The following is a 26,682-nucleotide window of genomic DNA, read 5'->3' as shown; positions in this document are numbered from 1 at the left end:
AGTTCATTTCACTTTTGCCGGTGCAAGTGCACGGTTGCGAGGTTTGCGATAATTAGTCCATGCGTGGAGCTCGGAGGCTAAAGCGTACTTAGCGACAGAGCACACAACGGTATGACAGAGCACTTTCACATTATGCCAAGTAAAACTAGTTGCTTTTTAGTGCGCAGCTCTTAGGCCCCCGTTCCTGAGTTCAGCGTTGGCATCGGCGTCCTCGGCAGAACCGAGCTAACAAGCACAGCGAACGATGAAAGAACAAACGCGGAGTGCAGCGGGGGTTGAAAGACGGCGATAACAAAGAGAGCGCGAGAAGGAAAGCGGATGAGGAGGGTATGGCGAAAGCGTGTGAAGAAAATCGTGGTGCTTTACAAGACGGGCTCTGCGGCCACGACCACTACGAGATGGCGCCAGAGTAGCGCGCGTCGTCTGTTCACCGATGACGCCATCGATGAGGTATGCGGCGAGCGCGTCCACCGATGCCATTCGCGGAAACAAAGCGCTACATGAGCGGAGGTCTGCCTGCGGCGGCTGTTGTGAATCGAGCCCACGAGACACTCACGCGCTGCCTTCCGCTATCTCCCAATTAGCGAGGCGGTCGCGCCACCTTCGCTCCGTTTGCAACGTGCCGCACGAGATCGATTGTCTACAGCGGCTAATATATCTCGAAATGAAAACATGTGTAGAGCTGCACTCAAATTTTGCATTAGAGTATCGTAATCGTCGGTGAATTTCCTTTGTTCATTTTTCAATTTAACCGTCGCATTAGCCTGCACTTCGGAGCACATTGCGTTTAGTTTGCACCCTCATCATTGATTTTGGCGAGAATCCTAACAAGCAGCACTCGACCCTTTCGGCGCGGTTAGAATGGAAAAATTCAAGGCCTGTAAAAATGCAGACAACGTGGGCGACTTTTCCCCAGAACCATTTTCTACCCTTAGCAGCAAGCAGTACCAACGTCCCAACTTTCATAGTAAACACATCGCGCCGAACTAGCACACGCGCCCGCAAAACCGTCTCATGAAGCTGTTGTAAACGTGCTTATTAAAGTTTATTTTAAAACGCCTGAGAGCCGAGCGACATCTATCGCACTTGCGGACAGTGAGCGTGTTTCCCGTTATTATCGATTGAGGGAACCCGGACATATTCGCGCAGGGACAGCACCACGCCAGTCTCGAGGGTCACGCGCTATCTGTCGCTTTCGGTAAGCGAGGGTAGCACTAGTCGCATGCATACGCCGGTGCTCTTTCTCTTCTAAAACAAGGGTTCTCTTGCCTAAAGCTTCGCTTCATGTAAAGATTCAAACGTATGCGTTGGATCCGCAATTTTTTATTCTTTCGGCTATTCTTCAAAACGTTTTTTTAAATGTTGCTGTTAAGTGCTTAAGCAGTGCCGCCTGAAGCTCTGTTCCAAATGGCTTTCGAAAAGGAAGCTGTTTAACTGGGCTTCTGAGGAGGCAGCTTCTCTGCATCAATCGACGAATAACACGACTGCATATAGTCGCCCTCTGGTGCAATACTTGCGCGAAGTTAATGTGAAAGGTCTTAGGTATAGCGGGTAAGTTGGGTTAAAAATTAAAAAAAAGAATTCAAAACGCGGTGGTTGTGCAATGACTTTGGCGTTGCGCTGCCAAGCCGTACGGCGTGGGATCAAACCCCGGCCTTGGAGGCTGCGCTCCAAGGCTGGGCAAAGCTACGTTGCAATTGTATCCTGGTACGATACAGATACTCAGGCAACAAGTATTTCAGAAACAGATACAAGATACTACCGGCCATTATTGTATCCAATACGATACTTTCCATTTTTATTTTAAGATACTTCGATACATTAGCAAATTTGATATTATGCATCTATATAATGAAGCAGCTAACTCGTATGCCGGACAATGTTTGCTTCGAGATTTCGTGACTCCGACCAACCTCGCTTTATTTGAGTGAAATGTCTGTTGGTGCCTCAAAATGCTTTGTCTTACCTTCCCAAAGAATAATATTCCGAAAGAATTTATTGGGGTTGCTTTATCTGCTCAACATGAAAGCTCTTTATGCGCTGCAGTGTCAGCGGTTTTCACCTATCGCTTTTGTAATTACAAGAACGTCAATAAAAAGCCTCTGCCCGATGGTGCAAATACCGCTGTGGAATTCTACCTGCAACAACGCTGATAGCAAAATCCCTCTTTTTTTTACGCATCGTGTATACAGAGAGCATATAAAGCTGCAATGACCTTTCATATTCTGCTTATCTGCTTGTGTAAATCGTTTGTTAGTGACACATTCATTAACGTACAATCCTCTTGCGATTTTTCTTCTGCGAGAAAAAATTGTGTAGCCCAAAAATGTTTCATGCTTATTGCATCGGCACAAAGCGTCGCAGGTTACCGCCACTATTCAGACTACTGCCACTTATAGCTCCGATTACCTGGTGATTTGTAACAGTAAGAAATTTAAGGGTGAGAAAGGCGGTTCCGTGTCACACAATTACAGTAAATACGTAGAAACACGATACAGGCGGCACCACAAATAGCTATGACATTTAAGCATGAAGTATTGCCAACCTGCCTGATAAGGCCAGACAATAGAATACTCAGTGCCTGTGGAGATTCAGGTGGCTTAGTGGCAGCAGTATCATCTTGACAAGCGGAGTTCAGCCAACGTTTATAGTTGGCTGAAGGTTTATGTTGGGATGGCAGTATCTTGTATCTTAAATGCACGACACATTCTTTCATGTATCGGCAATACAGATACTGATACACGTCTTGTCAGACGTGTCATGATACAGATACAAGATACCCAAAGACAGAGAGAGAGAGAGAAATAGAAGAGAGAAAAGGCATGGAGGTTAACCAGACGCACGTCCGGTTTGCTACCCTGCACAGGGGGAATGGGTATAGGGACGAGGATACCGAAAGAGTATCCAAGACAGTATCTAAGATAGATGTGTCTTCGATACTGCCCAGCACGGCTACGCTCTATAGAGGCGAAATGCAAAAAAAGGCCCTTGTAACGTGCACCGGGTGCCCGTTAAATATAACGAGGCGGTCAAATTTAATCCGGAGTCCCCCACTATCCCATGCTCCATAATCATATGGTGTTTTCGGCACGAAAACCTCCAGTTTGTAATTAATTGTCATTGTCTTGTTAAAAAACACGTTGATAACGTAGTATGGCCATTTACTTCGCTTTCGAAGCAAAACACTATAAAGAAAAGGCGAGACAACCGCGGTTAGCATCGTAGAAAGACGAGATCTTCTCAGGCGCAGTGTCGTGTTACATCAGCTACAATGGCAGTAGCTCCGGAGGCTCTTGCGTCGAAGTGGGCCGCGGCTCTGAGCAGCTCCAACCTCAAGACACAAAAGTGGGCTGTCCAACAAGCCCGAGAGGCGGCGACGAGGCAAGTCCTCGAAGTCCCCTCATGGAAGACCTGAGCCCGGGTCGTCAAATTTGCCGGATTCGAAATAAAGTTGTTTCCATCCATCGATACCATGTGGGTTGTTTTTAGACAGGACTACCTTCGGGATCGGCCCCACATTTTAAGATTACACTATCTGTGGAGTCGGCTCATAAGTTTCGTTGAGTAACGCCCCAGTTCCGGTTCCTGTTTTAGGCGCGCGCTGTTTCAACAACCGCGTCCAGGTTTAATTTCGGCCTTTTAACGTTAATGACGCACTATTACTGCGCCGTACGTAGCTGTACGCGGACTTGGTACGTCGTTTTCGTTCCAAACTTAATTTAGACGCCATATTTTTTTTTTTGTCTTGCGTGCACAAGAATTCCTCACATCTTCTAGTTTCATGAAATGGGACTGGCCACACACCCAGATCTTATGATACCCAGATCCATTCGAAGCCTGCAATGAAGACCTTCTCTTCACACAAAGCCACATATATAAAGATCACTTTATTCTCTCACGCTATTTTGCGGCTCATGAAGGATGACTCTGCATTGCAGACCGCTTTCTTAAACACATGTCTTCCCAAGGCGGTTCATCTCGCCTGAACATAACACACGCTTAAACGCCAACCGCTACGAAATTCTGGGCCGTGCAAACAGCCTAGTTCAAGGTTATAGCGTAGATATGGAACAGCCTCTGAGCAAGTTTGTACTTTTTAAATATGTCTGGGAAAGCTCGCAAAAACAGGGTTCTGATATCGAAAACGAAAAAAAAAAAACGCGGTCATTACCACCTGCCGGAAATGACGCACGGTCGACTCAGAACGTTAACAAGCGCGCTTCTTCAGCGTTCCCTCCGAGATTAAATGGCGGCCACGGAGCGCTGAATATCTCGGAGGATGCGCGCAGGGATTGGTGTAATCTCCGCCAACCATCACGTGCACACATCGTCTGCTGAGGTGCTATACAAAGGCTATATAAAGTAATAAAAGGCTACATAAAGGCTATACGAAGTCAATATAAAATTACGGAGTTACCAGCCCTGCAGCTTTGACAAGATAACTTAGAGATAGCGTAGACTGTACTGATTTGTATAAGCAGTTTAGCCAAAGTCAAATCTTATAGCAGTTGGCCTTTAAGCTTTGACACCCCTTTCCTCTCTACAAGCTTTCACACGATCTTAATTTTCGTTAACAGAGCTTACTTGACACTATCCATCCCCCATCTCCCCGTTGCAGCATTCGTCTGTGATGTCTGTGCTCCCTGTAGACGGCAAAGTATGGCCTGCGTTGAGTCGTTGTAGGCTTCGATGTTGTCTCCTCGAAACTGTCTTCTTCGCAGTGTATCTCAGAATTTTAACTAGACTTAAGATAGCGCCTATGAGGTGAAATCGGCAACGTAGCTGTGTAGGCCGATATTTTTTGCCCATCCTTAGTGCACATTATTTCTCTGACTTCCGCTGCATACATAGGCCGCATGGTAGGCATTTATTTTTTATCTTAGAATTATTTCATTCATTTCATAAATCTACTTTCGATATAAAAATAACAATTGAAAGTTTTCAATGTTTGCTAACATTTAGCACCCTTTGGTCATTTGTCAAACGCTACAATAGGCTATAGGCTTGAGCCCGCGCCAGGCGGGACTCAGAGCGTGTGACATGTGTTAGCCGGTGAAACGTGGTCACCGGAAAAGGATAAACAAGTACGCATGTGTCTGTATTATTCCTTTCCTATTACCAAGCCACACGGCGTCACTGGGGCCGACCCTTCCTGCGACACTTCGAATTGAATTGCAACAAAATTCACGCAATTTTCTCGAAGATGGCTTCCGCCTAACTGTTACCTGACGCGCCAGGTTACTCATACAAATGAGGGAGGAATTGTATTATAAATGGGCGAGCGCTGCGGCAAGATTGAGTGATATCGACTACGGATGACCAAGCGACCGGACAGACGGACGGATGGACGTCACTGTAGTTTTTCAGTGTCGGCCCACATGCAGTCTGTCCCTTGCAAGAAGACACACGCAACAACTTGATTTGGGCGAGTTGGCTTATCTTGAAAGCGTGTCGAAGGAGCGTGGTCGGACGAGGACATAAAAATACGCAATATTTTACAAACTGGTGACGTTTCAATTATAGTTTAAAGCAATACAGTACAAGAACATTGTAAAAAAATGAACAGGCTAGTCATTTAGCGGCACATTGGCCTAAGCGCGAATGCGTTCTGACGTTTAGTGCAACACCAGGTCGCTCAAAAATCTAAACAGCAAAAAAGAAGGACGAAGTGTTGAGGCATGCCGTATAGGCAAACCCAAAGATAAGTGTGTCAGCGCGCCGTCAATTAGCATACTGAACAAGAAGTGTCATTTTTTATATAAACCCGTGTGTTTCTAGCGTCACATCTGCGCACGCCTGTCAAACAGGTTGGTACTCGTTGTTATTTTCGGCATAACTATATATATATATATATATATATATATGACTGCTGCGCTTCGCAGTAAAATTTGGTTGGCAGTCAGCGCTAGCCCTGCTGCGTGTGCCATCGTCTCATCCCAATGCTTCGACTATAGACTATACGTCCTTAAGAAACACGCCCGCCATGCGTGGAGGACCACTTGCCTCTCGCGTGAGGGGCAGGAAGAACGACCAAATGCCCCCGGGGCTCCTGGGTTCTCCTTTCTTTGAGACCGCCACCAGACCAGCCGTCATGTAGGGCAACGTGAAGTCGATCACCCGCTCGCGGTGCTCGGTGATGGTCAGGTCGGCTAGCGCCAGGTCAGCTTTCTGCGAACCGGTGTGGTAAGACGTCACGGACAAGGAAGCACGGCAGCAGTGTCATCACGCGAGAGAAGACCGTAAGTCTGATTCGTATAGTTTGTTTTTGACAATGTTATTGCACTGTACAGCGAAATGCTCTGCGCCGTTATGTCTGCCACCGTTACCTTTAATTATTGAGAGCGCTTTGAGCAGCGCATCTTCGATATATTGGTCGAAAACTACGGGGCAGTCAGCAATTGGCGCTACCGTTCTTTAGGCTAAAGAAACAGGAAACACAAATGCATGGATTGTCCTACTAATTTTTGTAAATGGTTCAGTATAGATTTTCCCAGTCGTGACCAATTTCGTTTATGAGTGCCATTGACAATATCTGCCGCCTAAACTCAAGCATACGTTTGTTATATACTGGTCGGAGCGGCTTTCTGTAGTATGAATGACACGGCGGTATAGATGCGAAAAAAATCTGGGGCGGAATTCAGAGAACCTTTGGTTCGTAAGTTCTCCTTGCCTTTCGCCGGCCGCCTTCGCGTATAGCAAGTCCAGCAACAGGACTGGCTGGAATTTTCTCTTACGAGCAATCCTAGCGTAAGACCTCTTTGTGAATACAGGTGTTGGTGCCGAATTCACAAATTTTAATGTTTGTAAGTACTCTTTGCGTTTGGGCAATGACCTTCGCTAATAATATGTCCACCATCCCAACTGACTAGCGTCTGTGCTGACGAACAGCATTTAGAGCAAGCACTTCTTTTGAATACGGGCAATAATGTGTCTAAAGCAGTGCCGAGCTGTTACGGTGAAGTCTGAACAGCGCTTACCAATAACCCTACGAGCAGGTTTTGGCGACATCTGTGACATTTGCGAAGGACCATGCAGCATAACAGGCCAAACATTTGATCGGGCATACGCTCAGAGATGGCGCTACTAACCTTGAAATATTGCACTATTGATTGTATGGTTCGATATGGCCTCCGACGTTATATGACGGGGGCCTCGCAACACTCTCGGAGGACACGCATCTAAAGGCAAGCTCTCTGCGCATCCGCGGTGTGCCGCCACCAAACCAGAATTTTTCCAGCAACCTGTGCGCCACGGCTTGCTCAAATGGCGCGAAATTGGAGTTTTAGGTAGTCCGCAAACTTCTTAACATTTACGGATCACCTGTTACCGGAGCCGTTGACGGCAGTAGGAAAGCTGGTAGCGGCATCGTGTGAAGCTCTATCCAACTACAGTGCGTTCGAAACATTTTTGACTTGCATGAGTGCTCGTGTCGAAGGGAAAGCAATAAGGGGACAGCATGTTAACGATTGCGCCAGTGGCAACTATTTACGCCCGCAGTTAGGTAGAATATGATAGGTCCCTGCGGTATTAGCAGTGTGTGCTCTCTGGTTAAACTCGGTGTTATAAGAAGTCGCTTAACAGCCTTGCTGCTGCGTGCACCTCTCCGGTAGCCTAGTAATTCGCAAGATTTATGGACAAGCTAGAAACATCGGTCAGCGCATCATCGTAGGCGCACAAGGGTGGTTCGTATTGTTGCTGTCACCCACAACGAGCAAATGCTTGCGGTTGCACTCTCATCGAAGTGATAACGCAGTAGTGCAAATTACAAAAAAAAGATAACACTCGTCGGAAGTCAGGCTCAAAGCAATCACCACCATTGTCTCAGACAAGAAGCTAATGTAATTAAATTAACGATTCTGGTGAGTTTCGAGATTTTAAACAATGTTTACTTAAACACTGATTTTAAGCACTGTTGCTTATTTAAACCTTATGATATGAGCCGCGATATATATATATAAGCAACAGTGTTTAAAATCATTGTTTAAATAAACATTGTTTAAAATCTCGAAACTCACCAGAATCGTTAATTTAATTACATTAGCTTCTTGTCTGAGACAATGGTGGTGATTGCTTTGAGCCTGACTGCCGACGAGTGTTATCTTTGTTTTTATGAAGAATTTATGATTGAAAGAATTTATGATTATGAAAGAATTTATGATTGAAACAGTTAAAACGATTGCATCAAGTTTTACTTCGCACTTCGTGAGTCGCTCATGCAGGCCCCGCTCATTGTATTTATCGGGACATATCCCAAGCACAGTAGGATTACGAAGGAGTTTTCAGAGATCCTTCCGTTTATTTATGCACATCAACAAATACTTCGGAAATCTTTATTACGCACTGTCATACGCTCGCTTTGATGCGATACCGGTAGGCTTCGAGGCGTATAAGAAGGGGTTCGGAGAGGCTTATACTATCAAATAGGAGTATTTTAGGCGTACTTCGTGCACACAATAGATGGTTGTGCAGTCGCATGCAAGTTGTACTTACGCCGGCTATCACTTCTCCAATCATTCCGTCCCAGTGTCCCGAATCGTTGTGAGAGCCCCGTTTGCCGTCCGCCACAACATGGAGCTCGTACTTGAAGTCCATTTCCGCTGACAGCTTGTCAAGCAGGTCAACGCAGAAACCACTGTAGACATTCTTTCCGTCTACTACCTCTACCATCATGAACGGACTCACCTGCGTTTAAGAGAAGCGTCGATTAAAAGGCGCTGCAGGCACAACAAGAACCACAACCTCAGACACCAATGGCAACAATCCTGGAACGCCGGCCTATGCAGTCGTCATACTACAAGTCGATCAAGACACTCTTGAAATTTATATATTTATAGAGACTATATGTGTCCCAGACATTCCCCACCTTTTATATATTAGTTGCCGCATTTGCTTTATATTGCAGGGTAGTAAACCAGAAACTATCCCACTTGACCTCCCCGCCTTTCCCATCGCAGTTTTCTCTCTCTCCCACAAACAGCGCCGCTTCTAAACTTCAGGTGCAATGTTAGGCTAGGTTAGCTTAGGTTAGGCTAGGTTACGTTACTTTCTCGCAGTGAAAAAATGCAGCCCAATGAGATCTGTTACGGCTGTATATTTCCTATGTAAAAAAAAATGCTAACACTTCAGATTCCCCGCAATGTTTCTCCGCTAAGTACCCCACCAAACAAGTTGGTGGCCATAATTGAGCGGTAATACGAACGCGCGATACGTTTTCTATCAACTGGGAGGCGTTGAACACGACCCGCGGGAAATTCTATTTTCGTCAGATTTTCGATCACGATATACCAGTTACAGATGAACACAAATTCGTGACAAAAAGCGCTTTACGAGGACGAACAGTGTGGGAAGTGATTACTGCTGACATTTCTTAAAAAACGAAATAAAAATAAAGATCATCGAGTGGTGTAGCCAGGAATTTAGGCGTGCAATGTTTCAGCCGCATACGGATAAGCTCCGACGCGGAAGCCTGGCGTACGGCCTTTAAAATTACTCATTCGGTAGTGTGGAGATAAATGAGGCCGCCTCTAATGGAGGTGTCGTGTATTTCTGCTCCAGATTGGGTTTCACGGCAACGCACTTCCGCCTGTACTTGGCGGTCGATACAGAGTTATCGTCGTGCGCTAAACTTTCAGGCCTTCGACCGCGGCTCTAACGCGTTCGCAGTTCTGACCGAACTTTCGTCGGCACTTTGTCTAGGATGATTAGCTTTGGCTCAGCGACCGAACGCAGCGATCAGCAATCCATCACCGGCATTTCCTATGGGACACTCTCCGTTTAAGCTGGCTGCTCGTTTGTCAGTTTGCGTCAAAGGCGCTTGCGGTGTACACCCTTTGAGGCGCACAATTAACGGTCGCGACATCCGAGGTATCCAGACGGTTCCATTTGCCGCCCTCCTGTGGTATTTTTTGACCTGTCATGTCAGAGAGCTCTGGAAATGCTACGAAAGATCACGCAGGGCAGCTATTAGGCTTAATTATTTTTTAAAATTATTAGATCGGCTTCAATATGGATAATGAAGTCTGACCGAGAACGGCATTATGCGATAACTTAGTGCCCAGTCGGGCGCTCTAATAGGAGTATTCGAACGTGCCATTGCTCTACCAGTGACCATGGATCAGTGAGCCAACCACAGGGGCTCATATCAAGAAGTGTTGCTTGGTCATGTGTTTTGACGAGATGAACATTTCTTTCAAACGAGGTGTTCTATCGCAGTTGGGCTGGCGCAAAAGCCAACACGGCACCTCACACCAAAGTGGGCCGCTGTCGTGATTTATGTTATTTTTTTTTCTGGGGTCAGCGTAGCATCCAGATGGACGACTCAAATATTTTTGCTTATGGTGGCTTTTATTGGGCTGGCCGCTGCGTAATGTCACGGGGCCTCCTTCGTGGCATATACAAATAAAAATAAATAATGGATACCTGAATGTAAGAGGAAGAATTGACAAAGCCTGTTGTTCTTAAATGATTTCGCGATACATACATACATACATACATACATACATACATACATACATACATACATACATACATACATACATACATACATACATACATACATACATACATACATACATACATACATATTTAGAAGTAAGGAAAGAGAAAAGAAAGAATTAGGTGACACATCTCATAGAATATAGTTTATGAAAACTGTCATGGTAAAAGAGTGACAAATAGCAGAATGCAAGCTTAGGAAGAGAAAAGAAAGCCACTGCAGATTGCGGTTTAAGAAGTATGTTAAAAATAGAAGAAATATTGTAAGCTCTCTTGTGACACGTAATCAATGAACTAGGAACCCCACAAACTATAAGTGAAGTCAGGATCCGTCAGAAAAGCAAGGAGCGAGTGATAAGCCTGGTCACGTACGCCAGCACTACACAATAAAAAAAAGCACCACATGATCCAAATTTTTTAAACAATATATTAAAATCAACATGCCAGTGATATTACCCGTCAAATCATTTACAGCGAGCTTCCTCATCGACGTTGCAATCAGTACGCGTGGCAGCATTGCTCGAACGCAACTGCGTGCGTACACATCGAAGGGACCACGCGTTTAACCTGGCTTGCTTCCTGGACCTTTGTGCCGTGGCTTTCACGCGTGCTGATAATTAGCCGAGATGTATTGTGCTGTCTCAAAAACGGCGACAACGCGGATTGTGCAAGATGAAACCAAAAGGTTCAGATGGCGTGAAATCTCTCTTCTCCTTCTCGCAGTCGCTCAGCCGGTCCGTGACGATGTGGGCGAGGTGTGGCAGGCAATAAGTAGATGAAAAACCATTATTCCGCCCAAAGGACGGAGCTAAATTAAAGCTTATTCGCCCTCTCCTTAGCAATGATGGCTAAAGATACTTGGCCCATGGCCAACTGCGGGCCTTCAAAAAAGAGCGCTTCTTGCTCTGAAAAAGTTTTTAGAGGACACCAGCATTTTGGGAAAATATTAGATATCATAAGATCCGAATACGCTAAATGAGTAACAAAAGCGTTGTCTGTGGTTCACAATTGGTTTATGTGGTGATCGCAACTTTTACGCAATATGTATAACTCTGTTCTGTACTTGCAGTGCATTACATGTGTTGTGTGTTTCGGCTATACAAAATATCTGACTTTATATATGCGTACGTGGACTGAACTAATGCACAGAACTTTGCGACTGATGTACTGTTGGACTACATATTTTTTATTCATCCAGTGTTCTACTGAGTGCCATATTTCGTGTCGGTATTCTCCCTTTTTACGCAAATTTGTTTCCTTTGCCAAGTGACAAGGAGTAGCAGGTGCCACCATAAAGGCGCCAACCTCTCCTAATATTCACTTCAATAAAAAAAAAAAAAAAAGGTGCTGCACGTATTTGCCGCTTGCGGTGCTGTGGCGAAACGTACACAAAGATTTGGGTATTTGCAAATTTGTGTGCGCAGCGATCTTGCGTACTTTTCAATGTAAGCGTTACAAGCATTTGGCCAATCACGGAGTCCTCTCACATCTGGGAGGGGAAAAGCCTCTACAGGATACTTTACATGCCCTCCTCTTTACAAATGCAACCTAATCGACGGAAGAAATTATCTTATTTAGAAGCTAACACAGAAGAGCTGTTATTACGAGCTTCTTAACACCAATCAAATGTGCCACTCGTACGATGCCACTTACGGCGACGGATAGGACCCGCAGTACTTCGTCCTCATCATCGTCAGTTTCCACCTCGTCCTCGGTGATGTTCAAGCCAGTAGTTGGTGACCAAGTTCCAATCTAAAGATATAGTAGAGCACTCAGTGGGATGCAGATAACAAACAGCGCAGTAAACAATGGGCGAGTGATGGAAATCACGATAATTAGTTACATGTTTCCGTGGGAGAAATATTGCCTTACAGTCGCAAGAAAGTTTCTCGGTGGCACCAGTTCCTGAAACAAATTCTGCTTAATGCAGTTTTGATCAAGCACCAAATTGGGTACAGGCAAAAAAAAGAACATGTCAAAATTCATACCTCTACAAAATTACCTTGGTACGCGAAGTACAGCATCTTTTTTTGTTGTTGTAGTTGTTACGACTGACAGAATCACTACAATGTTTTCCCCAGTTTCTCTCAGAAAGAAAGTGAGAACATTTGAATACCTTCATTTTTTCGAACCTTTACAAGAAAGTATTTACTGCTTGAGTAAAGAGTTCGTAGGCGACCGTACAACCCAAAAAATCAATTTTCCTTTCTTTCATCGGCGTTCAGATATTTTTCTTGGGTTTTAATGTGTATTGAACTTCTAAGCTGTCGAATATCTCGAAGTGTATTTCACTTATGCTGGAATATTATCTGTTGCGGCGCAAATTGCTCAGTTCTGATGAACCAATACAATCATAACAGTTCTCGTGTTTTACTCCTGCAATGCTTTCATAAACGACTGCTATCACAACAAAAGCAAAACTGTACATACCTCCTCCAATCCATCCAGTCCGAGTTCGGTCACATAAAGCTTAACGTCGGTCCTAACGCCTTTGTTGTCAAGTTTTACCATACCCGTAAGTCCGTCAAACTGGACCTGGAATTTCAAAATAGAAAGTCATCTATACCTCCATGATCTCAGCGCACTGAATTTTTGCACTTTCTCCACTTGATTAAAAATAGGAAAAGAAAGAAAAAAAAACAAACAGAAGCTTACCAGAAGCACTGGCATAGTATAACGAAAATTGTGCGATTGTAATAAGCCGTCTTTTGCAGAGACATATCCATGAGTGTAAGATATTGTGCAAAATTAATTGTGGTGACGCCGAGAATCGTAGTACCGGAGATTCGTTTCCGTGCGAAGGTATGGCAACTGATTAGGATTATGCAATATGCAGTCTGTTAACGAAGCGAAGTTATGTCAATGCCACGTTGTTGTGGTCTAAAAAACTGGCTCACAATCGCCCAGGACATGCGTTTAAATCGCGAACGGGATTAAGCACTTCTTTTTCCCCTCCCAATTGCTTTTTTGCTCTACGAGACCAACAGGCATCACGGACAGCACACTCTGGCATACCATGCAGAGACAACGGATTCGAGGAACAAAATGAATGAAGTGTACGTTACGGCATCAAGACTTCGCCATTTAAATCTGAGATATTATCTGCGCTGAGGCCTGAGAACAACGTTTTTTTACATTTCAGCCAGTCTAAGTAGGACTGCCGAGGACATCGCGGAAGAAGTTAAACACCCGGAGCACTCCAGCAATATGAACATAAAGGGCCAGAAACTGAAGAGCCGTAACCTTCATCGGTGCATAGGAAAGTGAACGAATTTTTATTCGTCAGTCATTGCACGCTCCTTTACTTTATCTGGCGCAGAAGTATCTTTGTCCAGTCTCTGGGACTACCAGATAAAAGACATCATCCAATGTAAAAAGAAACCCTACACCCAGGTGCCAGTGAATCGAATTAGTCTGCCGCTTCAACAGTGGTTAGAGGCCGTGTACGGGCGTATCTGGGGCAGACGTTTTTTTTTTTTTTTTTTTTTTTTTTTCAAGTTACAAGCCTGTTTACCTTTTTCATCACTGCGATGAGCTCGTCAGTGTTGTTGTCGTCCGAAACTGTATCCTCTCTGCAGTCAAGTGCAGGAAACGCTGAGTCCTTCCCGCCATTCCATTCGATGAGGCTCAGGGCGAAAAGCTTCACCGCGTCGTATAGCATGGCAGCGTCAGTCTGAAGACAGTTCGAAAAGACGTTCGCGAAAACATTCAGCTACATTCCAACAACATTATTTTCTTAAACGATGCTATGATGCGAAACCGCGACAGATTCAAAGGAGGTCTAATCCGCTCTCTTTATTTTTTATTGAAATGAAAATAAAAGAAAGAGACGTAGCCACCTTATAATGGTGACGGCTACTCCTTTTCTCATAGCGGAAACAACAATATAAAAGTATCTAAGAAAATGAAAAGAAATAATTTCATAGGGTCGGAAATCCACAGCACACGGTCCTATACACCCATGAACATAACAATATAAAAGTCAAATAGAAGTTGCACCACAATGAGTTCGTAAACAAAGTCACAAACATTATACAGTAAACTCTCAGTTGTACGAACGTCGGTTTATCGAATATTTCAGAATAACGAACTTTTTAAATATCCCCGGCAGTTTTCTTATAGATTCTATGCAAAAATGTTTCACTTAAACGAATGTCGGAACAGTCAATATTTCAGTTTAACGAACTCGCTCAGAGGACCAAGGCTTGCACTGCACTGCACTGCAGGCGCAACCGATGCCCGCCCTCATCAAACCGCCGCTCCAGCGGCAATGTAACGTCGCTGGTGCTACAGCGCCCCTGGGGCAAAGCGGCGGCGCGGAAAACTAACGGCAACGAGACATGACCTCCGAGATTGCCCGCACAAAACGAGCAAGCATGTAATCTCGGAGGCCATGAACAAAGTAACATCGCTGGTGCTTACAACCCCGCCAAAGCAAAGCGGCGATCTCTCGTACCACATACCACATGGTGCGTTTTTTTCCGACCGGCTAGTCGTGCCATGGTCGTCGTCTCTTTCTTTCCAGTCTCGTCGGTTCCGCGTGTGCACACAAACGACCCACGTGGTGTGTTATATGTACAAATTCCATTTCACACATTTTTAACACTATGGATGCCATGTCTTTTACTCCATGAATTGCACTTCAAACTTTTGACTCTGTATGCCATGTCTTATGTTGGTCTAGTGAACATTCAGTTAAGTGAACTTTCAGTTAAGTGAACTATTTTTTCGGTCCCTTCAAGTTCACTCAAGTGAGAGTTCACTGTATATATATATATATGAATGCTTGCTTCACATTTAGTTAGAGTATCTGTCAGCTATATTAATGCACATAACGCAGTGAACGGGAGGCCCATATGAAACACTAGCGTGAGCAGCGCTGCTTTTTTTTTTATTGACCTTGTGCACTGCCCTTTTCATTGTTAATTCAACCAACCATAGAGCATAATCAGCAAGCTTTAACGTGTCTATTTGTGAATACTAAACCAGCTGTCTAACCTTAGTTCGGCGCATAGATAGCTTTACCTTTAAAACCTTAAGGTGCAAGTGAAAGAAATGCGACACTCTCAATTCAGTTTTTGTTTTTTTCTCATACTCTTGCTGCCGATATTTACGAAAACTCAAGTAGTGAATCTCTACTTCGGTAGCAGAAACGTAGAAAGCAAATGGGTCATTCGTTTTCCTTTTTTTCCTTCATGTTTTTAGGCACTGGGTGTACGCCCACGAACGGGAGTAGAACCTGAGTATTCAGTGAGCAATTGGAAAGCAAAAAGAATGCATGGGTGACTAAGCGCTTGAGAGAATGCGGCACACTGGGAACAAAAGAAAGACGGTGGATTAATAAAAATCAAGCAACAGTGTGAGCAAGAGAACGAGAGAGTGAAGGGTGGGAAGTAAGTGAATACGGGTTTATTACTAAAGTGTGAGGAGTTTAGTTGGTTGGGCAGTGAGTGAGTGAGTGAGTGAGTGAGTGAGTGAGTGAGTGAGTGAGTGAGTGAGTGAGTGAGTGAGTGAGTGAGTGAGTGAGTGAGTGAGTGAGTGAGTGAGTGAGTGAGTGAGTGAGTGAGTGAGTGAGTGGTTGGGCGTGTGGGCGAGAGAGTGAGTCGGTCAGTCATTCATTGAGCATTCAATGATATAAAAAAAATGCAACACGAAATGCTGCAGTGCACGGCGAATGAGCGAATTAACGGACAATGATATGAGTAAGCAAGCTATCCAAAAAGTGACTCGGAAAAAGAACTAGCCAGGCTGTGTTATACGCCCCCAGGGCCAGTGATTAAGCGAGTGCACATGATTGTGTACAGTTGTTAAAGCGGGCTTCCACGCAAGCACCGCAACACCGCGTTCGCCGGCTTCCGCATGCGGATCGAATCCCCGCTGAGATATTGTCCCGGTGACATGTCCTGGTCGCAGAGAAACCAGCGTTCAAAGCTGCAACAGCTGCGGTTGACTGAGCCCAGCCCAGCGCAGCCTCGCGATTCTTGAAAGTTTAGTCGATCCCCTTTTCACGTTGGAGGGGAGAAATCAATAAACCATTCGAACGAAACGCAGCCGTTATTTAGCCCCGCTCCGCGCCTCCACATTCGCCCGAGCTTTCATCCAAATATAACGCCTGTCACGTTTGCCTGTGTGTTTCCGTTCCATGTTCTCGGATGTGAAGTGAGTTGCAGCAGATGCGAATGAATAACAAAATTTTAATACCTTCAGAAAAAAAGCATCCGTTCATTCCCGAAGAATAGGCAGTGATATCGCTTCCAGGTGCTCCGCTCAATCGTTTCAAGGAAAACATTGTACCTAGTCCGACAGCTATTGGGCGACCAGGGGCGATTAAATGTTTATAGGCGCGCAACGGCTGTTTAGGTTTGCGCCTCTCACAGCTGTTTAAAATCGAAACATCCTCAGTCTTTGGGCGGGCAAACGCGTAAATCGATGGAGTGGAAGTCTCCTACACCTTTGATATAAACGCTTTAGTGGGAACACCGCGTTTCTAAGTGACGTTTGGAAACTCTTTCCGGCATTTTCAGTGGCGAACACTCCCGCGAACTAGTACACGTATATAAAATAAATAAAGGTACCGATACTGTGATTATACGGCATTGAAAGATAACTATAACAATAAACCTATAAAGGTCTACCTTATCCTTATATTTTTTTTGCTTTTTTTTTTCGAAGTCTGTTCTGTTAAGAAATAGGTTAAAACAATTACTCGTTGTTGACGCCAGCCTATCATGCCTGTGTTTGAGGGAAAGCATGCATTATCTCACTGACCGACCATGGATTCTACTTCAAAGAAATACGTCACATTTAGGAGAACGAATCGATGTTATTTGCTGCAGAATTCGCTGCATTTAGAAACACGGGGACGTTAATTTTATGGCCCACTCACACCAACATGATATAATTGCGTAAACTGATTGTCTTAAGACGCCTCAGAGAAAAAAGAAATAAAAGTAATGAAGGATGTGCAGCGGATGACCGTTAAGTAGTACTTTGAATGGAAGACTGTCGGACACTGACTTCACTGACACATAATATTTGCACAAGTCGCCAACTGCCATGTTGATTGCATTCGCTTTTAAGCTACTCTATCAGGTGCGCAGGCTGAAAAACTGTTACGTTCAAGTAGCCTCAGCTTTTGCAGTAAAAAAAAGCGATTGCATTTCAGATTTGTTGTCTTTTAATTGATGACTTCTCAGCGAGATTTCGTTACTTTCCTATAGAAATTGCGCGCATTTTCATTCACCCCATAGACTTGTATTGAACGAAGAGAGCTTTTGTAAAAAAATATGCCCTAAGATAATGTATGAATTAGGCGTACAATTGCACACGCGCACGCACACATACGCGTGCGCGTGCGCGCGAATTCCCCTAATCATCTTATCATCTTTATATCAAAGAGCATATCAAAATGTCGCGGAAGTAGCACCGGCAGTCACCACCACGAGTCCTGCAAAGTCATTTCCGTGTTGTTTGTTTGCTTGTCTTTAATATATTTTTCTTGCGTACTTTGCGCAGCGATTCCTACACGGAACTCAATTACGGAATACTCGCGCGAGAAAGCGCCTGCGTATAATCTCGGTCTTTCCAGTGTCCTCGCTGCCAGCGACGCCGAGTGTCCTTAATTTCGGCTTGGATCATTACTCCCGCGGCCAGGCTGGGCCAAAGCTCGAGAGAAGCGCGAAGTCGAGTACCGGCCGGACTATGCGCCACGGCGTGCAATTTGGGGACGTTCGCAAGGATGGCTTCTCGCCGTGGTCTCGCAGCGTGTGACGCGTAGTGGCATTCATCACGGAAGGTCAAGTAACCCGCAGGGACTCGGACCGTTCCGTGGCCCCGACTTCCCGCACTGTCCGGCCGCGTGCACCAATTTCTCAGACTTCGTGCCTTTATCGTTGCGTGAAATGGGGACAAGTTAGGCTTCTGGGGTCTCGGAAAGCGAGCGAGTGAGTGAGTGAGTGAGTGAGTGAGTGAGTGAGTGAGCGAGTGAGTGAGTGAGTGAGTGAGTGAGTGAGTGAGTGAGTGAGTGAGTGAGTGAGTGAGTGAGTGAGTGAGTGAGTGAGTGAGTGATGAGTGAGTGAGTGAGTGAGTGAGTGAGTGAGTGGGCTTTGCAGAAAACTTTTAAAAAATTTGAAAAATAAGTTTTTTAGACATGGGCATTTTGCCACCGGCACTGCCCTCTACATGAATAAAATTGAAATCGTAGCCAACATCCAGTCCTGTGTGTCACTTGTGGTGACGTCATTTAGGAATGCACAGCGCTTCCACTCCAAGCCGCACGTTGCGAAAAGGCACGAGTGGGCGGAACGTCGGCGAATCAGCGCTTTTAATGCACGGGGTGTTGGCCTTTCTGTATGACGCGATATCAAGTGACCCGCACACGCACTCCGAGCATGGGTAGCTGTCTCAGGTCCTCGGGTATTCTCTCGGAAAACCAGAGAAAAGGAGAGGAAACAAAATTGGCACATTGGAGGGGGGGGGGGGGGGGCGTTCACCTGTACGAAAATTTTCATCGCTGTTGTATTGTGTACCATTGCTGAAGACTCTTTTTAAATTATTTTCTGCGCTTCAAGCACGGATGCATCGGTTTCGTCACGCCTGTCGACATCATCCCTGAAACACATTCGTTCCATTACGTTCTACATAATTGATACAGACATCAATGCGCAGTATGAGAAACCCAGTACTCACTCATCCTCGCATAGCAGCACCGGCCCTCCAGATGCAAACCTCTATGGCAATCAAGCATCACGTTCCGCAAAATTGGATATCAGGTCGCGGCGGCTACCCCCGATTATATACACTTTCCATTCTTTATATTTCTTTACGTCGCGTCGCACTCAACGTAATCACCGACCCTCAGCAACCTCCGCTGGTGTTCATGGTTGACCAGATCGAGAGCACGACAAGCGCAGAAGTAAGACGAGATAGAAAAAAAAAATAGCGCTAGTATAGAGAGGGGATGCGTCTGAATAATTAGGGGCTAAGGAGAAGCCAGATCCCGTTTTACGAGCGTTTTTACGAGGACCGACACGGCGGGCAGCTGACAACGCGATCCTGCAATATGTTGGCGCTAATATATCACCTCCGCACACCGTTATACGTATATATATATATATATATTTGTTACTTAGTTTTTCCGCCTCTATACCCTTTCGTAGATATCCGGCCTAAGTGTGCCCTCTACACCGTGCCTTTATGGGCCGTTTCCCTCTCCATACACACTATGGCTGCGACTTTTCTCGGTTCGATCTCTCTGTATTGCCTTCGCTATACATTTCATTTTTGGTCAGGTCGCCCAGCCGCGCTGCGTAAAAAAAAAGAAAAAAAAATAACGGTCTCGCCGTCTGTGCTCCGCCGTGACCCTGGAGATGACCACTCTCTTTGAAGTCGACACTACGTTTTGTGTATGTACCTATACAAACGCAGAAACTGCGTGGAATCGCTGGGGATAAGGGCGTCGTCGGTTGCCGCAGCCTAATTCTTTATTTAGCGCGAAGAACGAAGTAAATGTTATATCTGCTCTGAAGTCTCCATTTTTTTTTTCTCGCCGTCGTCACATAAATTCGCCGAACATTTCGTTCGCTAGCCGGTGCTCTGAATGGGTAGTTTTCCTTTTTTCTTGTTTTTTTTTTTCAGAAAGGAATTTATGGCCCCTGTGTAGTGATGGCTCTGTGCGTGGCTGTGCGTACGCTCTTTCACGAAGACGAAATCGTAAATACGAGATTTTGGAGAACTCGCCATGGTTGCTCAGTGGCTATGGTGTTAGACTGCTGAGCACAAGGTCGCGGGATCGAATCCCGGCCACGGCGGCCGCATTTCGATGGGGGGCGAAATGCGAAAGCACCCGTGTGCTTAGATTTAGGTGCAGGTTAAAGAACCTCAGGGGGTCAAAATTTCCGGAGTCCTCCACTACGGCGTGCCTCATAATCATAAAGTGGTTTTGGCACGTAATACCCCATAATTTAATTTATTTTAATGAGATTTTGGAAGTCCTTTCGCTGGTTGCTTCAAGATCGCCCGCTCGTCGGCGTGCTTCTCCGTTGGCCTGGCCGCGCATGAGTGCATTGCAGCTGTTGAGTGCAGCGTTTCTAAGACGAATAACCAACAACAACGCGCAGCTTAATAGAAACGGACGAATTCCGACATTCGATACTGCTCAGTCAGTTATTACGATGGTGATTATGCTCCAACATGGCCAGTACCCAGAATAAGATTTGGATCGAAAATTGGGTGGTTGCAGGAAACTCAAATGTAATAATATTTACAGGAAGGAACGCTATGCTTCTCTATTCCTCTTCTTCGACTCTTCTCTCAGGTGATGAACGTAATTCGCTTCACTTATGTCAACTTGTGGCTGCACACTGGCACAACCAAGGCGCTTTCATGCGTGTGCCGATGCATGCAAGCTACAGCGCATACCTTTAAAGCGGAGTTTTTTTTTTCTAAGCGTGGGCACTTCAATATCTCGCCAAAATAATTACTATTGCGCGCTTTTGCTTTTGCGTTCAGATAAAAGGGAAGATATAGGCGGTTTTATTGTCGTCTTCTTTGCCATCTTTGTACCTTGTAGAACACACTTCTACTATGACTTTTGGAATAAATAAATAAATAAATAAATAAATAAATAAATAAATAAATAAATAAATAAATAAATAAACATTTGATCCATTGCAATTCTGCTTCCTTTTTTCTCGTAAGGCCAAAATTAGTGCTTCTCGATCACTTGTCGCCTCTCCTGACTTTATTCTAATGTCATGACGTCCAAAGGTAGGATTACGGAGGAACCAAAGAAACAAGTAACTAACTAAATAAACGAATGACAGTGTCCTAATAGGTACGGTGATTATCCAGTAGTGCTCTCTTGATGGCTAGCTCTAGTTCGATACTGAGGCATAAACGATGATCATTTCCGTTGCACCGCAGCGTGAGAGTCTAGAAGCCAGCGACGCCATTCGTGCCCGTATACGTCTTGGCGTGACTTACAGACAGCTTGAGGGGGAACTTCACATGGTCGTCGTCATCTCCCTCGTAGTCTTCCTCTTCCTCCTCTCCTTCCCCAGCCGCCGCCACGGTAGGCTGGGGTGCGTTCTCCGCCTCCAGTGCGTCGACCTTCTTGACGAGCACTGCAGCCACGGGATCATCCACGTCCACGATTCTCAGCGCCGTGATGTTGGCCTTGCTGTAGATGAAGTCGCTCAGGTCGGCCATGTGAAAGTCCTGCGCAACGGTTGGCAATACTGTGAACATTTCTTTGCCCTCAGCGTGGCAGCCAAGTTTACTCAAAGACGGTTTCCGTGATGAAGTCCATAACAAAAAAAAAAAAAAAAAAAACAGACGGACAAACAAACAAACAAAATAGTGAACTGTCGCGCCGGTATTTATTCTGAAACATCGCTTGCATTGTGCGATTATAGTTATTATGAGCAACTCCAAAAAGACCTTGCAAACAACTCTGACAGTGACAAGAGCTGTTATCAGGCCCTACCAGGAGGCTTATCTAGCTGATAAAGTTGTCTTCTGATAGTATTCCTAATTGTGGTAATGACGACGTCGTTGCTCTCTGCGTAACACTAAGGATTGACTGGATGGATCAATTGTACACTGTTAAAGAAATAATTACGCTAGCAAACCATTTTACCAGCACATATATGTGGTACATTAACATTCATGACACTGGGAATATTGGTGTCAAGCGCCTTCTCAACACTGCTCCCAGTTGTCTTCTCATTTCACCCACTTCTTTCCATCCCGAGCGCTGTAATCTTATCGTGACAGGATATCAGCAATGCGAATCAGGTGTGGTGGCTGAGGTGCGCCCTAATTCCTTGCACTATTTCTTTAATCTTTAAATATACGTTCTGCACACTTCGCGTCCCTTACCCAGCAGCAGCAATAGCACCGTCGAATGCTTGCTTTTGACTCTCTGCTCTGAGCACATGTTTCGGCATTATGACATCTACACAGGCTTAGCTACGAGTAAAACAGTCTAATGAGTAAATAACGGCGCGTGAAAATGAGAGGGAGAGATGAAGACGAATGCAAAGTGTGTTTTCCTTTCCTCGTTTTACCTTCAGGTCCTTTCTTCACCCTGTAATTCTTTTCTAAGGCTGCAAAACTAATTATTACAGCTCAGAATAGTGTGAAGAGGCTGATTAACCCTTCTTATGACGGGGTCCGTGCTTCATAACAAAAGTCCAGCTGTTGACCGATTCGGACTTTTGCCGAAAAGCCACATTTGGATCGAGTGAACCAATCACGGTCTGACAGCGTCCCCTCTTCCCCAAAAGTGGCCTCGTGCTTGCCCCCCTTTGACTTTAGAGGGCTTTCAATCGATCAGATATGCGGCCCCGATTCGCGTCCTGCCACAGGGCTCACCAGGGAGCGAAACAGGTAGCTGTAGTCATCGTTGAGCATCTCGATCTGGAGTGCTTGCATGAGGAACGGTTCGGTGTCCTCCTCCTCGATGGCGACGAAGACGTGCGTGTGGCCGTCCTCGCGCACGCGCTTGAGCACGTCGCGGAAGGAGTCCGTCGAGTTGCGCGCGTAGTGGTCCGCGTCGATGTCGGCCTCGCGGAGCTCCTCCAGCAGGCCCTTCATCTCGGCTACTTCTGCGAAAGCGAATGGCCCAGTGAGGCGGAAAAAAGGGAAAGTGTCTGAGAAAAGACGATTGATTGACTGATTGATTGATTGATTGATTGATTGATAGATAGATAGATAGATTGATTGATTGATTGATTGATTGATTGATTGATTGATTGATTGATTGATTGATTGATTGATTGATTGATTGATTGATTGATTGATTGATTTAGCGTCCCAAAGCAACAGATAGACACCGTAAGGGAGTGCTACACATTAGCTTTGGCCGCCTGGGAGAGGGTGCCACCCTACACAGCTTGAAGGCGGTTAAGAAGATAAAAATAAAAGAAGATTGAGGGAAGGTGCGAGGCAGGGAGGCACTAGCCATGCGTGCATATGGGGCTGCCCATCATGCCCACGCTTTGTCACCGAATCTAGCTTAGCTCAAAAAGTTGTAGCAGCAATGCCCGCGCTCATTTAAGAGCTTCAATGCTGCACATTAGGTCTTGGTCCAAGGACATCTGTCTCTGAGAATTTTCCAGTGTCTCGCGGGCTTAAAATAGTCCGAAGGAGTAACCGTCTGGGGTGAGAGGGGTTTTTTAATGTGCACCTAGATCTAATTAGCAGCCTTCTCCTTTCTTTCTTTTTTATTTTTATTTTTTATTTGCATTTTGCCCCATCGAAATTTGGCCGCCGCGGTCGCCGAATCAAACCCATGATATCGCGTTCGGCGGCAGAACACGATAGCCCCAGATCCACCACGGCTGGTGGCCGAGAGTTGAACTCGTCGGTGGCTTCGGGTTGTGCACTTGGCATTGCAGGTGTTAGCACTGTAGTTGATCCGCGCCACCACCACCTCTCAGCTACGCACCAGGGTCTAATTATCGCGTAAATAAGGAACATTGCATAAGTTCCACCTCGGCGGCAAACTCGTGCCGTCAAAACGCGCCTCGAGTTCGCGACGTCTTTTATAACCACGTGCTGAGAAAAAGGTTTACGTAATAGCGCGAATATCACCTTAATTCAGCATGAATGCCCAGAAATGCTTAGATAAAGCTGGTTGCACGTTTTCTCGCTGCACTTGATCTTGTTCGCCATATTCCTAAGTATAATAAATTGTGCCGCAGTTCGGCTGAAACAAACTACATATCGTATCTTTCTCGATTTTAGTTTAATTTCGGCGTCCTTCGCTCGGCACGCATCGGCTGCGACGCATATCATATATTCATGACTAGCTGGACGCCAAATAAGAAATTCTTCTTGCATAACTTCTTAAATAGCTCCTTCAGGTCCCTCTATCAAAATGAGATCGCGTTGCCGTTATTATATTCAATAAAGGCAATCAGTTTACCAATGAAGAAGAAAAGAAAATATCTATTTTTTTATATGATATAAGGAGATGTTGGTACACAAATACGGCGCTGGCTACTCCTTGCCTCTTCAATATGTGGTGTATGCAATAAATCGTTGCTACATTCAGCATATAACAATATACAACGCAGTTACAACAAAGTTACGTTGTAACATACAAGAAAAAATAACACGAGATTGCAAACACGCTCCCAAAGCGATAGTACGAACAACGGTGCCACATAACAAATAAACGCTCAAGCAATGATGCTAACAACAATAATATCGCATATACAACTTGACCGTAAAAATGAACAATCTCATATAAACAATTATTTTTTTTTATTCAATTACGGGGAAACGATAAACGAATTCAGAGTTTACATAATGACCAGAAAAAAGATCACGAAGAGCTGGGGTAGGGAGTACGGTTCATATTTTAGGTCGTGTCAACGAAGGATAGTTTTTAACATTTCTTTCTTGTCGTGAACAATTCGGAAAACACAGGATTTCAACAAATCCCTAACTCCAGAACTCTAAGTAAATTTGTAATAGCGTTTCGTGCTCTAACATGGGTGCATTCTGAAAAAAAAATACCTACAGGAATAAATTATGGTTCGGGCAACATTGCCAGAAGTTCAGGTAATAATACATCTCTCTATTGGTGGCAATTCACGAGTACGGTTAAAGAAGTTTTGACAAGCAGCGTTAATGTTAGCTCCAGAACAAAACACACACACAAAAAGAAGTGCGTAAAAAGGATCATAATAACCTGATCGTTAAGTCTTTAATCCATTTGTTTCGAAGAATATAATGATTGTATCATGTTAACCCACTCCTGTGGTTTCCGCGCATTCTTTTTCTTTTGTACTGTTTGTAATTCAATATTCAAACGATGTCGGGTAATAATTATAATGTGAGTTAAGTGAACGCTTTGACATGATGTTTGAGTTGTTGCATGAGTTGAGTCGTATATTGAGAGTTTCGTTCTTTTTTCTTCGTCAGTAAAAGGAATCCAAATTTTGTTGGACTTATATCTGAAGTTGAACGAACCTACCATAGTTTATTCTGGCGGGCGGAAATCGAAGTTGGTTTTGATAATGATGTCAATGTCTTACTGCACTTCGGTGCTGCAAATTTAAGGCTAGATAACAAGACATGTTATTATAAATATCTAATGTGATTGTCGAAATGCGTGGTTCGATGCTCTGGCAGACTATCTAATGTTCGCTAGAGCGGGGCCAAACCAGACATTATCGTACCTACTTGTATGTAGGCTAAAGCATTGCGACGTGTTTTGCGGGAGTCGAAGTAGCATTAGTGTAGTTCGATGAGTGAGACCCTGAACGGAACAGAGATACTGTATACGGCAATGGACGCAGCCGTCGTGTAGATATGGAAAAGTATTTCAAGAGTATTTGCAGTTTAGTTTATATGGCAGCAGAATGTTTTGGCATTTTTTCAGATACCCTTCCTTCGCGTGTGCTTTCTCCATTTAGCGGAAGTCTAATAATCCAAAACGGCACCTCCGTGTGGGGTATCAGGCAACGAGTAGTACATACTGCTTCTCGGTTGTAGTCCAGTTACAGCCGTAGTGGAAGCGAACTGCACGTTTGCTTTTCAGTGGCTATTTGTCACGCATGGCAATACTTTTACCTCACTCTTCTTTATCAAAAAGGACACTAACGAGTAAAGTAATTTGGACTGTATTAGAAAACGAATGCCTTTTACAATACTAAAAAATAAAAGTCACTTTGGCCGAGATAAGAATCTTCATAAGCCAGAGCAGACAAGAACGAAACACGGGGCAGTTTCGCACCAAGCCACCGTGACGTCATAAATTTCGACAGTGTCTGCCCAGGCATAGTTACTCCTTACCGACAAAGATTAACTACACCGTATGTGCAAAAGGAGCCAAAGAATGAGGTTGGAAAGTTTCAAGAACGTTTACTCACCCAGAAAAAGCCCAAATATGGAAAAGAAGCTTTAGAAAGCGTGACGTCACAGGGACGTAACGGTACGGTTGTTTAGATGCAAAGCGAGGCTCCTATCTAAAAACAGAAGAAAGATAAAATAAAAAGCTCTCATGCTAGGATTGTTCGTAAGAGAAGATTTCAGCCGATCCCTATGCTAGACACATCATTAGGAAAAGCGGCTGGCAATGGCAAGGAAGACTTGCGAAAGAGAAGCTTTGTAAAATCGACCCCGGAACATGTGACCTTCATTTTCTTTCTTATAGACCAACTATAGTTGTGAAAG

At 44.8% G+C, this 26,682-nt stretch overlaps 1 protein-coding gene across 1 annotated transcript in view; it reads right to left on the bottom strand.

The window, feature by feature from the left end:
- LOC126521931 (glutamate receptor ionotropic, kainate 2-like) overlaps positions 1–26,682 on the bottom strand; it is a 105,138-nt gene that overhangs the window by 36,611 nt on the left and 41,845 nt on the right. The window contains exons 4-10 of the mRNA XM_050170676.3: positions 22,870–23,102; positions 21,478–21,711; positions 14,009–14,167; positions 12,925–13,029; positions 12,148–12,246; positions 8,491–8,682; positions 6,004–6,168 (exon numbers count right to left, since the gene is read on the bottom strand). Coding sequence (XP_050026633.2) covers positions 6,004–6,168; positions 8,491–8,682; positions 12,148–12,246; positions 12,925–13,029; positions 14,009–14,167; positions 21,478–21,711; positions 22,870–23,102 — 1,187 coding nt within the window. The remainder of the gene's footprint in view (positions 1–6,003; positions 6,169–8,490; positions 8,683–12,147; positions 12,247–12,924; positions 13,030–14,008; positions 14,168–21,477; positions 21,712–22,869; positions 23,103–26,682) is intronic.

Source organism: Dermacentor andersoni, chromosome 6 (genome assembly GCF_023375885.2).
Source record: "Dermacentor andersoni chromosome 6, qqDerAnde1_hic_scaffold, whole genome shotgun sequence".
NCBI lineage: Eukaryota > Metazoa > Arthropoda > Arachnida > Ixodida > Ixodidae > Dermacentor > Dermacentor andersoni.
Note: the sequence above shows the minus strand (reverse complement) of the source record. Positions and strands in the feature narration are given on the sequence as shown.